This window comes from Crocuta crocuta, unplaced genomic scaffold (genome assembly GCF_008692635.1).
Source record: "Crocuta crocuta isolate KB4526 unplaced genomic scaffold, BGI_CrCroc_1.0 scaffold217, whole genome shotgun sequence".
Taxonomy (NCBI): Eukaryota; Metazoa; Chordata; class Mammalia; order Carnivora; family Hyaenidae; genus Crocuta; species Crocuta crocuta.
In genome coordinates this window covers 1,046,042-1,059,610 of record NW_027532208.1, presented here as the reverse complement: position 1 = coordinate 1,059,610, position 13,569 = coordinate 1,046,042, and the positions used below count along the sequence as shown (strand labels likewise).

The window sequence follows — 13,569 nt, the reverse complement described above, 5'->3', positions numbered from 1 at the left end:
GCTGTCGCCCTCCGAGCTGGGCGCGGCCCGGCTGCTCCGGGCTGACGGGGAGTCGCTGGCCCCGGCCTGGCCCTGGCTCCCGGCCTGAATCTCCTCAATGAACAGTTCTCTGCGGATCCGAGACCTGGGAGACACAAGCAGCGGGAACGCCGTGAGCAGTGCGCGCGCTCGAGATGGCAGGGCGCCCCTGCCCCGGGCGTCACCCGCTGCCCCAGCCCGAAGCCTCGCCCCCGCTACTTCCCAAACTCAGTGCCTTTGCTCTAGTCGTCAGTTGGGTGCAGTACCAGCCCCCCTCCCCCCCTTTCCAGCAGAGTGGAACGGCACCTTCCCTCCGTCTCCCGTCCCACCCCACCTCCCATCACGCTGTGAACGGCGCGGCCCCATTCTTTGCACACCCCAGGCCCCGCATGGTGGTGCTTGGTATCCGGTAAAAAATGAGGACTTGAACTGACACGTGGAAATGCAGAATGGATGATGGCCACGGCTTCCTCATCGGAACTTCATTAAGAGAGTAGTCTGGGTGGTGGCCCAGAGTGTCATGGGTAAAGGCACAGGCAGGGTTCTACCAGATTATGTTCCAACCATATCCTTCCTTTAAGAGGAAGAGACCAGGGAAGGGTCACTTTTGAACAAGCAGGAAGGAGACCAGATAGGCGCTCCAACATGGCAAGCTTGTTTTAATCACGCTCCCCTATTTTGTTGGGTGTGAAGGAAACAGCTACAGATGGGCCCTGATGGTCCCTATTTTGGGGCCCTTGGTGACCTCACGGAATGGCTCTTGTTGAGTCCACTTTTGTGCCTGAGTTTCTCTTTCCCTTGTGCTCACTGTACTAGGCTCGATGAGAAGTCTCTCTCTAAGGTGGTTATTCCAAGGAGCTGAAAAAGCCTCTGATGAACGTGCCAGCGGTTAGTGGAAAAGCACCCTCAGGTCAATGTGCATGGAGCCCACTGTCTTGCAGAAACTGGGCCTGCAGACAGCCCTTGGACTGTACACTTTTCTGCTGTCCACAGACCCCAGTGAAGGTAACCTGTTTTTTTTTTTTAATTATTATTAATTTTCTCTTAATGTTTGTTTATTTTAGAGACAGAGCACAAGCAGGGGAAGGGCCAAGAAAGCCGGAGACAGAATCTGAAGCAGGCTCCAGGCTCTGAGCTGGCTGTCAGCACAGAGCCTGATGCGGGGCTCAAACCCACCAACTGTGAGATCATGACCTGAGCCAAAGTCTGGGTTAACCGACTGAGCCACCCAGGCGCCCCGAAGGTAACCTGGTTTGAGAGCCCACTATACGCCGGGTGCTGTGTTGGATGTGGGCAGTGTTGAAGCCACGGGAAGCTGGCTGTAGCTCAGCGCAGTGTATCAGAACCCTGGTGGCAGTGATCTGTGGACACTGGGATTTGCTCCCTGAGCTCTGACTCTTGTCCTGAGGGTGGGTGGTTTCTGAGCGAGAGCTTCAGGGTGAGGTCCTAAAGCACGTCCTCCGCCCCGAAGTTCCCAGGGGTAATGGAAGACTTTCCTCCCTCTCTGGGGCTGCCGCGGTCCTGGACGCTGTGCTGTGAGGGCAGGCCTACTCTGCTGCCTTTCAGGCCCCTTGGCAGCCAAGGTGCCGGTTGGGGTGAACACCTGATCCCGTCCCACCCCGGCTGGGGAGGTGGGAGGTCAGACAGGTTTAAGTCCCGGAACACAGCACAGGCTTTGCGGAACCAGGCAAACCTGGGTTTGTAAGCTCGCTAGCCAGGCGAAGTGGCAAAAATTCCTGAACCTCTTGGAGCTTCAGGATTATCTGGAAGTTATGGAGACTGGTCTCTTCCTTGCAGAGATGTTAGGAATAAAATATTAACATATAATAGAGGGCACGGAGTAGACCCAGAAAAAAAAAGGCACTATTCTGACCATCCGGCTGCCTTCTGAATGCCAGAGTCCCTGTTGTAGGTGCTGAGGCAGAGGCAGAGGGGCTGGAGGGGGGTGGGGGGAAGGGACAACTTCATGCTTGGGGCCTGGCCTCTTGGCTGCCACCCTTGGCAGCCGGGTGAACACGTGTAACCGTCTGGAAAACGGGGCCGGTAGTGCTGTGCTGCGGATCAGAGGCCCTGATGAGATGACACACCAATAGAGCTCTGGGCTCCATGCCTGGCACGCATGCCATGGTCCGGCGGCAGGAGACCTCATCCTTCCTAATCTATAGCTGTCTCCACGTCCACGATGGGTTTCCTCTCCTGAGCTAGAAAGACCAGGTCCCAGGAACAGAGCCACGGAAGGCAAGGTTCGCAGGGCACCATGGCATTTAGGGCTCAGAAGACCTCCTACTGGGTGGGCCTGTCCCTGGGGGATACTGTTCTGGCATTCCTGGCCCCGTTCCTGGGTAATGGTCACTCTAAGATACTTCTGATTCCTTGAGGGTGAAATGGTAAGAGGAAGCAAAGTTTTATTTTTTTGATGGGGGTAAAAATTGATCTCTACCCCCCGCCCCCGTTATTCCCGTGGGTTCCCGTGGGCAGGAAAAGAACAAATCAACTTCTCCTGTTTAAGTCCTGCAGAATGTAAGAGACGATCTCTTTCCTTAGGAATTCAGCGTGTGGGTCACAGGCCTGGCTGGCTCAGTCGGTCTTGGTTTCTGCACAGGTCATGATCTTATGGTTTGTGGGTTCGAGCCCTGTGTTGGGCTCTGCGCTGATAGTGTGGAGCCTGCTTGGGATTCTCTCTCTGACCCTCCTCTGCTGGCTCTCGATCTCTCTCTTTTTAAAAAAAATTAAAAAAAAAAAATTAAAAAAAAAATATTTTTTTAAATGTTTTATTCGTTTCTAGGAGAGAGAGAGAGAGACAGTGTGAGCAGGGGAGGGTCAGAGAGAGAATCCCAAGCAGGCTCCTCCCTGGCAGTCAGCACAGAGCCCGACGCGGGGCTTGAACCCACGAACCGTGAGATCATGACCTAAGCGAAAGTCGGACGCTTAACTGACTAAGCCAGCCTGGCGCCCCTAAAAAAATTTTTTTAATGTTTTATTTATTTCTGAGAGAGAGAGCGAGCAGGGGAGGGTCAGAGAGAGAGGGAGATACAGAATCTGAAACAGGCTCCAGACTCTGAGCTGGCTGTCAGCACAGAGCCTGATGCGGGGCCCAAACCCACAAACCGTGAGATCATGACCTGAACCGAAGTTGGATGCTTAACTGACTGAGCCACCCAGGCGCCCCTCGATCTCTCTTAAAATAAGTAAACACTTAAAAGAAACGGAACTCCGTGCATGTGGGTTAAGCCCTGCTGTGTGCTAGTGCTTATAAGAAGCACCGTGGGGTCTATGGGGCCGGTCTCTACTCGAAGCATTTACTTGGAAGAGCTACAAGCCATGGAGGGAGCATATACTCTGTCGGAATTTCTGCTCGGCACCTTGCGCCGCCCACCCCCGCCGGTGACTGAGTGACCTCAGTTCTTGAGGCTTTATACCACTTCTGAGTGACCTAGTGCTCCCTTCTCATCTGATCTATTATGTGGCTTATAAAATTCTTCTCAGTTCTTTTTTCAAGACCCTGCACGTCTCCTACCTCTTGCAGGAGATCTTTCTAGATCTCGGCAGCTGAAGTGAATCTCTGCCCTTGGTTCTTCCATTTGCCTTAGCCTGGCCAGCTTTGTTATGGTTATTTTTGCAAGAAAACGTTTACTGGGCATCTATTTTCCATCTGCATCTGAGCTCATTTCCTAAGTTTTGAGGTTCTTCTGCTCCTCCTCCTCTCTCCCCCTTCTGTGTGTGGTTGACTCCGCTCACATTAAATGCACACGTGGGGCATCTCCACAGTGAGCCTCCGACCACCGGTACTGTGACGGGCATTATCACAGTTGTTGGGAACACAAGTGACAGAAGCTAAGAAAGGGGGCAAGAGCATGCCCTGGCCAGGAGGCAGTGACTGCCGTTCAACTGAGGCCTGCAGGGGAGGATCTGGGGAACGAGGGGACCCCAGCAGGGCCAGGGGAAATGGTTTTGGAGCAGTTTTATGTAACAGGTGGCAGCGTGACCCAGGTAAGTCTGGAATCTCCAGAGTTCCCATGCCTGCGCTAAAGTGGACGTAGCTGGGGGTGCCTGGGGGGCTCAGTTGGTTAAGCATCTGGCTTTGGCTCAGGTCATGATCTCAAGGTTTATGAGTTCAAACCCCTCAGAGCCTGGAGCCTGCTTTGGATTCTGTGTCTCTCTCTCTGCCCCTCTCCCACTCATGCTCACGCACTCTCTCAAAAATAAACGTAAAAAAAAAAAAAGTGGACGTAGCTTGCAGAAGACTCGAAAGAACGTATTCAAACGCACCTCTGTGTCTAGAAAGTAAACACGGGATTGTGTAACAGGTGGCGAGGGAGAGGCTCCCGTGAACGTCCGCCCAGGTTGCCATTCATTCTCCTTCATGTCACTTGTTTACTGCTCTCAAAGCTTCCTTCTCAAGCTCCACTACTGCAGCTGCTAGCCTCGCTCTGCCCCTGGTCTTAGCTCATCTGTACATTTAGGATGAATAAGCTGGCTGTGCTCAGTTCCTGTACTGTCTCTGTCCCGGCGGGAGCCAGCCCACGCGGGGGAGGTTGGCTGTGGACAGTGCTGCCATCGTGGCTCCCCCGGCCTGGTTCCAGGGGTCAGGTGGCAGGTCTGTCTGGCTCTCACACTAAGCTACAAATGCCAACTTAGCTTTCACCGGCAAGAAAGGTATTGTTTTTGGGTCCTGTCTAATATCTTCAAACTCCCTGTTTTGTTAGCACCTGGGGGTGGGGGTGGGTTTTCAGGGCGATTTGGGAAACGGCAGCAGAACCTAACAGAGAAGGGAAGGCCTGGTCCAAGACACCAGTCCCTGTGGTCCCTGGCTGCCTGGGGTACTCTGTTGCCGGACACCTGTCCCCGGTGGGTAACCATGAGGGCTCCATCCGCACTGGCCATGCGCATGTGCTTGTCCCCTGGGCAGAACCAGAGCCCCTGCCCCAGTTTTGTTGGGCCCTAGAGAGAACGATGTTCCGACAAGAGCCAGCAGTTGAGACGGTCACTTCCAGGGCGTTAAACAAGAAGGAATTTCCGTCAGGCCACTGGGAAGTCCCGGTTTCTAGCACCAGGAAGTCTTGGTTACAGCTACGATAGACCGTTCATCACATGTTGGTGTCATGATCTAATCCTTTCTTTTTTTTTTTTTTAACCCCAATTGGCTTCGTTCTAGAGAGAGCACTAGGCCCTACCCTCACATGCCTGGGTCAGGTGTTTAGCCTGCATGAGTTTTACGTCTTCCATCTGTAAAATGCAGGTTAAGGGGAACCTGAGTGGCTCATTTGGTTAAGTGTCCAACTCTTGATTTTGGCTCAGGTCTTGATCCCATGGTTTGTGAGATGGAGCCCCGCTTCTGGCTCTGCATGACCACGTGGTTTCTGCTTGGGATTCTCCTCTCTGTCTCTGCCTCTCCCCTCCTCCCATGCCTGCTCTCTCTCTCAAAATAAACACTTGGCTCAATGTCTGGGGATCTGGTAGGTGCTCAATAAATCTCATTAACGTGACTGAATGTAGTTCACTACAACACGAATCAGGAGGACAATGCTGTAAGAGACCCTCTGGGTCTTCGCTAAGAAACGTTTTCTGCTACCGAGCCGTGGCCGCCTACGCTCTCCCTAAGTGATCTCGTTTTCCGGGCACCGCAGACTCGGGGTGTCGCCGACGATGTGACCCTACATCTTGGGAGTTAAAAATTCCAATGAAACCTAAAAGGCCAAACTGACCGACCAAACACCAAGCCTTCAGTCCCCAGCGTGCCAGGGCCAAGTCCCTAGAGTGTCAGCCCGGTGCACCAATACCGGCCCTTCCCCGCGGGACAGGCTGGCCGCCGCCCTGCCCCCTGGGAGCCTGGATGTACGGGGCCGAGGGCCGGACGAGCCGGGGCCTCACCTGTAGTTGTGGAACCAGTTGATGACGGTGCTGGTTTTCAAGTTGAGCTGGGTGGCGAGTTCTTCGATGGTTTTTGGTGACGGGTATGGCTTTTGCTGATACGCTCGTTTCAGAGCTTCTTTCTCTTCCGGAGCCAGCACCACGCGGGGCTTCTTCAGCTGGTGCTGGGGCTGGGGGCTGGCGCCCTGGCTGTAGTCGATGCCAACGGAGGGGGGCTCGCAGGGCTGGCTGTCGCTGACTGAGCTGTGCCGCCGCTTCATGTAGGCTGAGGGAGGGAGAGAAAGCAGAGCGAGGTGAGGCCCGGCTGGGGGATGAGCCGCGGCCCCTGCCATCCCCAAGAGTGCCACGGTGCGCTGTCTGCTCACACTGTCGGGCGCATTGCGGCGGCCGGCCCTTCTGCCCTGCTCTTCCGAGAACATCTGGGAATGCTTGGGCCAGAACCGTTGGGAAACCCAGGGCACGGTCATCAGGAGCCTGCTCTGTGGTAATGCGAGGTGGCCGGCGGGCAGGCCCTGCCTGATGATTTGGTGGGGGGCACAGCGAGGGAGACACCAAGGGAGGGAGGGAGGGACTCAGCTCAGCCCGGGGAGGGGTCAAGGGAGGGTTCCCAGGAGAGATGGTGTTTAAGCTAGATCTTGAAGGCCAAGAATAATTAACCAGAAAAAGAGATGACGAGGTAGGAGGTGGTAGGAGGCTATTCCGGAAAGTGGGACCAGCATGTGTAAAAAAGACACAGGAGCATGAGATGGCACAGTTCCAGAGTGTATGTGTGTCCCTGCACGCGTGCACGTGGGGTGTGGAGGGGGAGGGAGGAGCGGGAGAGACGGGCAGTGCCGGGGTAGCCTGAAAATATGGACTTTACCTTAGAGGCAGAGGGAAGAAATGAAAAGATCGGAGACAGGGGAATGGTACGGTCAGCTGCACGCATTCTGGAAGGGCTGCTGTGGCTGCAGTTTGCAGGATGGAGAGGGTGGAGGGGCTGGCAGGAGGGTGCTCAGTTAGCGAGTGAGAATGAGAAAGGTGTGAGCTGGGGCAGTGGTGGTGGGATCGGAGAAAAGTCCAGAGAGTGGGGAGATGGTAACGGCCAGGGCTGGAAGGATGGGGGGACTGACGCAGGAGGGGCTGAGGGGAGGAGAGCGGAGGAGCCCCCTGATCTCAGGCTGGGAGAGGAGGAGGGTGCTGGTGTCTCTGGGTTGGGCGCCACGGAAGAAGGGAGAAGGTGGTGGCTCGTCTTGGAACTGTGGAGCCGGAGGGGTCTCTGGGCTGCCCACACAGGAGACATCCAGGAGGCAGCAAGAGGGGTAGGTAAGAAGCCCCAGAGAATGGTCTGGGCCAGAGAGAGGAACTTTGGACCACTGGAACACAGACTGTGGTTGTGGTCCATGCCACCGATGAGAACGGAACCTGGGGACACCCATAGGCAGAGGGTGGCCCCCACGAAGCAGCAGCCACGAGGGACCCGGAGACGGGAGGAAAACCAGGAGACGATGGTGGGAGAGAAAGGATGGGAGAGGGGAGACGGTCACCAGTGTCGGTGCTGAGGCGAGTTGGCCAAGGACCCAGGAGGCCCTCTGGCCTTAGGAGATAACCGGGCACTAGGGCGAACAGGCACAGGGGCCGTGAGAGCAGAAGCCGCCAGGTGGCTGTAGGCTGAGTACTGAGCGGGAGGTGAGGAGGTGAAGGCAGCGAGCACAAGTTGCTATTTTAAGACGCCTGAATGGAAAAGAACAGCGAGAGACAGGATGGCTTCTAGAAGGGAAATCCAGGGCTGAGGGTGGATGTGAAGAGGAGAGTGAGCTGATAGTGTTTCCAGGCTGAGAGGCGAGAGCTGGCGGTACAGGTGAGCGAGATGATCGCTGCAGGTGCACCAGGATGGCGCCCGGACACGGGAGGCAGGACGGGCGGGGAGGGCTGGGGGGGCAGACGAGCTTACAGGGGCTGTGGCAGGGAAGGCTGGTGGCCGGCGTTTTCCTGCTGAAGTAGGAAGGCAGGAGTGATGACCTGAAGTGATGGGAAAGGAGTCCTGGAGAGGTAGAGGAGAGCGGTGGAGAAGACCGGCAGAGCATGGACCCCCAGGTTGGGACCTGCGGGGCGATGGGGAATGGGAAGGCGGGAGAGAGACGGCTGTGTCTTGGACGATGGTGGGGGCGCACTGGGGTGATGGGGCGTGGAGTCTGGGATGCTGGCAGGAGGAGGTAAGGGCGCCAGACGGCAAAGTGATGGGGAGAAGGGTGGGAGCGGGGATCGGCGGGTCTGGAGGCAGAATGAGCCATGGAAACATGAGAGACATGGAAAGACAGAAGGACAGCAGAACGTGGTCAGTGAGTGGGGTGCCTGAATTTAGTCTTTGAGAGGTAGAGTAGTCGTGGGTGACAGCAAGACTTAGGGAAAAGCCCAGGGTTGAGGAGATCAAGGAACTTGAGGCCCGGCCCTGGACGGGGTCTGAGGGGTCTTAAACCTCCCCCCGCACCCATGAGGTGGGCCATGGGTACGGAGGAAGGCAGCAGTCTAGGGGCCTCGGTCTTGAGAAAAAGTCCAGGAGTGCAGGGCAGGTGTCTGGAGGGGGCTCGGCGCTTTGGGGAACATGGACCTGCCTTGGGAGACTTGTCCTTGCTCTTGAGGCCAAGGAGAGTCCTTGTGCCCTCGATATGGCTTTTACTGTGGAAGGACTGGGGTGGGGGGTGGGGGGGAAGAGAAGGGAGGGAGCGCAGTGGGCAGCAGAGAAGTAAAGGGACACGTCTCCAGATTCAAGTGCTTTGTTCCCTCTGTGCTGTTGGGGCTTCACGTGCCCCATCTGTCCTTGCGTGTCACCCATCCCGAACTATGCTTCAAGTTAAAAACCATTGGGACTTGAGCCAACGAGTCATCCGTAGTGATCTTTCTAGTGGATTAGCTTGGAATATGGTCTGCAAATTCTTGAAAACTTCTTAAAACTGGTGGAAGATGGGAGGCAATAGTATTTAATAGGAGGAGTGGAACGGCCAGCATCTGGGGTGTGATCCTCCCATGTGTGCGGAGGGACAGGCACCATCGCTGCCCTGTGTACAGGGGAAGAAACTGAGGCCTAGAGAAGTGAAATGATGGGCCTCAGGTCCCACGGCTGGGAAGTGACACAACTGAGGTCTGGCCCACGTCCCCTCTGGGCAGTGCTGCCTGCCTTGACCTGCCTGATGGTGGCCAGCGCCCCGGCCCTGCAGCAGGGGAACACACCCTGCGGCAGCACTGGCTGTCAGGTCTCAGAAAAGTGTCATAGGAGAGGACTACGAATTGTCAGGGTCCACCTGTGGCCACCAGGGAGAGGCGCCCGCAAGCTAGCCCAGGCTTTGTGGGCGCACGTCCGGGGGCTGGTGGCTGTGCGGACAGGCTGGTTCAAGGGCCTTCTCGTGAGGGGACGGAAAGCAGAAGGCAGATGAGGGTGGAGACCAGCTGTTTACGAAGAAGGAAGGAGAGCAATAAAAGATTCAAGCTAACGGGAGAAGCTGCAAAAACTTTCTGGAAGACAAAGGAAGCACGACGCATGTGTGAACCCTGTGGTCTGGATTACCCGGTGCCCGTTCACTTTTTCATCTAGTCCAGCCTAGAAACATGACGGACTTTCATCTGCTTTAAAGGAACCCAACTCATCTGAGAAACTGTGACACACTTATATGTGAGCTGGTGGTTGTATTCGGTATGTTCTTTCTAATGCTCACAAACCTGAAGGAGTTCATGCTACCATCCCCGTTCTACAGGTGCAGAAACTGAGGCTAGGGAGTTCCTTAACTAACTTGCCATTTTATGACTAGACCTAGGACACAGCTGAGAAGGCAAATCTTCCCCCAAAGAAAATGAATATCATACGGTCAGTGGCCAGAAACAAATGAGCCTGGTCTGCCGGCCACTCCCACTGGGCGGACCACCAGTAATTGGCAGATATCATGGAGGTGCTGTGCTCTGGGTCACCCACTGTTGTGTCCAGTGAAGGCTCCTCTCGTGAGCATCCTTACTACAGGGAGAAGACAGTGGGGCCACAGCCGCTTTCAGGGGCCTTGGGACGTGAGGGGCCTGGGCCTGGTTCAAACAGTAACTCCTTTGTAACACAAGATGGCGCCCAGAGCCTGTGCGGAAAGAGTGGAGGCCTGTGAAGTCCCCCAGAGATCTACCTTTGGGGGCAAGGGTCCTTTTCTAGTGGCCTAGGAGGAGAAGCACACCAGGGGCAGTGGAGCCAGGGCTGTCCGCCTCCGGATGCCTGCAGCGATGGGAGGCTGTACAGGAGGTGGTCTCGGAGGGCAGTCCACAGGAGGGGGCTCCCTGGCACAGAGCACAGTAGCCTCACGGAGCTGGAGGCAGCAGGCCCCGCCTCCTGACAGACCAGAGAGCTCTAAAATTGCTGGGGTGAGCACTGATAAGTGTGGAAACTCGGTGATGGATATATGGGGTTCACGACACCATTCTACTTTTCTGTTTGAAATTTCCCAAGGGGGAAGAGTTAAAAAAACTTCTGGCGGTGACGTGCCACCAGGCGTCCAGAGCCGCCCAGAGGGCCGTGGCCAAGGTCAGAGCTGCTGGCAGGGCTCTGGGTGGGGTGGGAGGCCGCTGCCTGGGCACGTGGCCCCTGTGTGGCAGGTTCTGGATGCAAGGCCGCACAGCATGCGTCTGAAAGTGCCAGCTTCAGAGCCACACGGCCCGGGAGTCTGGATGCCTGCTTCCTGCTTGGGCCAGCTGTCAAAATCAGGCAAGTCTCGGACCACTAGGGCCTCACCCCTCCCGGATAACATGCCTACACTGGGCAGAGCTTCGTGGCCTGAGTCAAGTCTGAGCGCAGCGGTGAATAGGAGGCCCTCAGGAACTGAAGTCTCCATCGTTCGACAAGGGCCCGACCCCACAGAGCTCCAGAGGAGACGTCAGAGGCGCCTGCCCCCTCTGGGAGCCCCAGCCCCTGCCCTGGCTGGGTGACAACAGTGCCCCAAGGCCAGCAGTGGATACCAGACTCTCTTGGTGAACTCGAGACGCGAGCCTGGGCTCCATGCCCGGCCCCTGGCTCAGACACGCACGCCTCAGCCATACGGGTGGGTGGGGCCTCATCCCCGCATCGAAGAGACTAGGATTCAGCCACTCTGTGAGCTCACAGTACTGTGCCTCTGTGGGCAGGGCTCACTAACGAAGAGCAGCAGGTGGGCATACAAAGCAGGAGACAGAGCAGACATTACTTGCCACCACCAAGGTGCCCCCACTTTGGGATTTCTCCCGTGTCGTGGCCTCCAGGGTACGGGAAGGATGCTGGTCAGCATTCAAGAGGGCTCTAGATGCACAGGGAAAGAAGAGCCGCACTTGGCCCTCAAGGAGGTTGACTCCCATACAGCCCCACAGCTCATAAAGTAACAGCAAGAGGGATCTGTTCTGGCAGGAATTTGCTCTTCTGGTGACCAGGCTGGGTGACCATTATTAATGGAGATACCTAGCTTCTCTGAACCTGGCTTCCCTTATCCACAGATGTGTTTATCAGTGAGCTTTCCAATAAGACAGGAGACAGAAGGCCCTGGCATGTGGTCCACGTGAGAGAGATGGACTGCCCCAGGCTGCCACCAAGACAAAGACAATAAACAAATGGGTCACCGCCGAGTGCTATGATGCTCGCTTCTTGGCCTGAAAGACGGAAAGGGGTACACTGACTGCCAGGGCAGCCATGAGGAACTGTCAGAGTGCCCCCCTTAACACTAAGATGTATTTGCATTCAGTCTGCTGGGTAGAAAAAGCCACAAACCTTCCCAGTCCTCCTAGATACTCATCAGTTGATAATTGTCAAGAAAAGACCCACCCGCCCTGTCTTGAAGTCTTTTGGCCACAGATCAGTGCCCTTCACCAGCCCTGGGCGAAGGCTTTAGAAGCAATGGTGCGTTCGTACGTGAGAAAGCAGCCAGCCGGAGCAGGTGCTGGGGCCTACCTTTCTTTTCCATCCGTTTCATGTCCATCAGCTTCTCCACATTGTTGGGGTCATTCAGCCACAGCTGCATCCGGACGAAGGGCTCCCGGCCCTTCAGACTGAGCTTGTGCCAGGGCTTTGGGCGAGCAAGGAGGTCGGAGACGGAGCCTTGGGTGAGCCCCAAGATGGTCTCCCCAAATAAGCGCTGACCTGGTCAGAAAACAGAACAAAGAGAGACGTCACTACAGAGGAAGGATCTGGAAGGACAAGGTTAAAATCAGACATGGGGTTTAAAGACCCAGAGTCTGGTCAGCCGGGTCCTGCCTCAGAGCAGGTGGTTTTTAGAAGCAGCTCTTTAACCAGACTTGTGAGAAACTCTATTGGTGACGGACTCAGTGTTACTCCCGCGTGCTGTGGGCACACAACAACGTCTCTCAGTACATGAGGCTTTGGATGTACTGAGGCCCGGATAACACCGACAGCGCTTATCAGAGGTGGTTAATCCCTCACCCAAGCTCAGGAGGTTAAGTAGCACACGGGGAGCCCTCTCTTCTACAACCTCAAACCACAGGGCTGTCTGGCTCCTTTCACGATTAGCAAGGTTATCCGGTCTTGCTGAGAAAACAGGCCACTTGACCCAAGGTCACAGCAGGAAAGAGAAGGAGAAAGAGCCCCTTAGCTCTGTGTTTCTGAAAAGCAGGCCATTTCCAATTCTAAAGTCTATTCCCGCAGTCTGAGCTGCCTCTGCTGACTGGAACTCAAAGGCGATCAAAACCCCTTGCTCGAAGCCTTTTCTCCGGGGCTGTGGTGGGCAGCCCGCTCCCCCAGGCTGATCAGAGGGAATTCTGCTCTGGAGAGCACAGTGGCACCGGGTCTGGATGTTTGTCAGAGGCTTAAAGGGAAAATGTTTCTTCTCTGAGAGCCACGCAGCTGCAGGTGAAGAGGGGCTGGCACCTTTGAAGGTGCAAACGAGAATGAGGCACGACCTGAATGACCAGACGGGTTCAGGATGCGAGTAGTAGGACTCATCAGGTGGAAATGGAGACTGGGATTAGACAGGCCAGCTCTGGGTGTCACATAGCATGGGGAATGCGACACCTGGGTCCCTGAGCAGCTGGGCCCTTCCGTGGCAGGGTGGCTGTGGATGACAGGCTCCTATCCTCCCATCTTCGAGAGGGAAACACCACCATCTATGGTCATAGGACAGGTGTGAGCAATGGCGGAACACCTCCTTGTAAAAAGTGGGGCTTCAGGGGTGCCTGGGTGGCTCAGTGGGTTAGGCGTCTGACTGCAGCTCAGATCATGATCTCATGGTTTAGGAGTTGCAGTCCCAGGGGCGCCTGGGTGGCTCGATCGGTTGAGCATCCGACTTCGGCTCAGGTCACGATCTCACTGTTTGTGAGTTCAAGCCCCGTGTCGGGCTCTGTGTTGACAGCTCAGAGCCTGGAGCCTGCTTCGGATTCTGTGTCTTTCTCTCTCCCTGCCTCTCCTCTGCTCATGCTCTCTCTCAAAAATAAACATTAAAAAATTAAAAAAAAAGAAAAAAAAGAAAAAAAGAAAAAAAGGAGTTCCAGCCCCGCATCAGGCTCTGTGCTGTCAGCGCAGAGCTGGCTTCAGACCCTCTGTTTCCCTCTGTCTCTGCCCCTCCCCTGCTTGCGCACGTGCACGCTCTCTCTCAAAAATAAACATTAAAAATAAAAAACAAACAAAACAGGACTTCAAGTGGAAGTTTACTGCATGTAAAGCTCTGGATTTGAGAAATTCTTATTTTTTGTTTC

At 55.5% G+C, this 13,569-nt stretch overlaps 2 protein-coding genes across 2 annotated transcripts in view; both read right to left on the bottom strand.

The window, feature by feature from the left end:
- CUX1 (cut like homeobox 1) overlaps positions 1-13,569 on the bottom strand; it is a 355,101-nt gene that overhangs the window by 25,931 nt on the left and 315,601 nt on the right. The gene's annotated exons all lie outside the window — the stretch shown is intronic.
- Positions 1-13,569, bottom strand: part of LOC144242782 (homeobox protein cut-like 1) — a 32,403-nt gene that overhangs the window by 4,006 nt on the left and 14,828 nt on the right. Inside the window, exons 3-5 of the mRNA XM_077777784.1 lie at positions 11,813-12,001; positions 5,890-6,154; positions 3-124 (exon numbers count right to left, since the gene is read on the bottom strand). Coding sequence (XP_077633910.1) covers positions 3-124; positions 5,890-6,154; positions 11,813-12,001 — 576 coding nt within the window. The remainder of the gene's footprint in view (positions 1-2; positions 125-5,889; positions 6,155-11,812; positions 12,002-13,569) is intronic.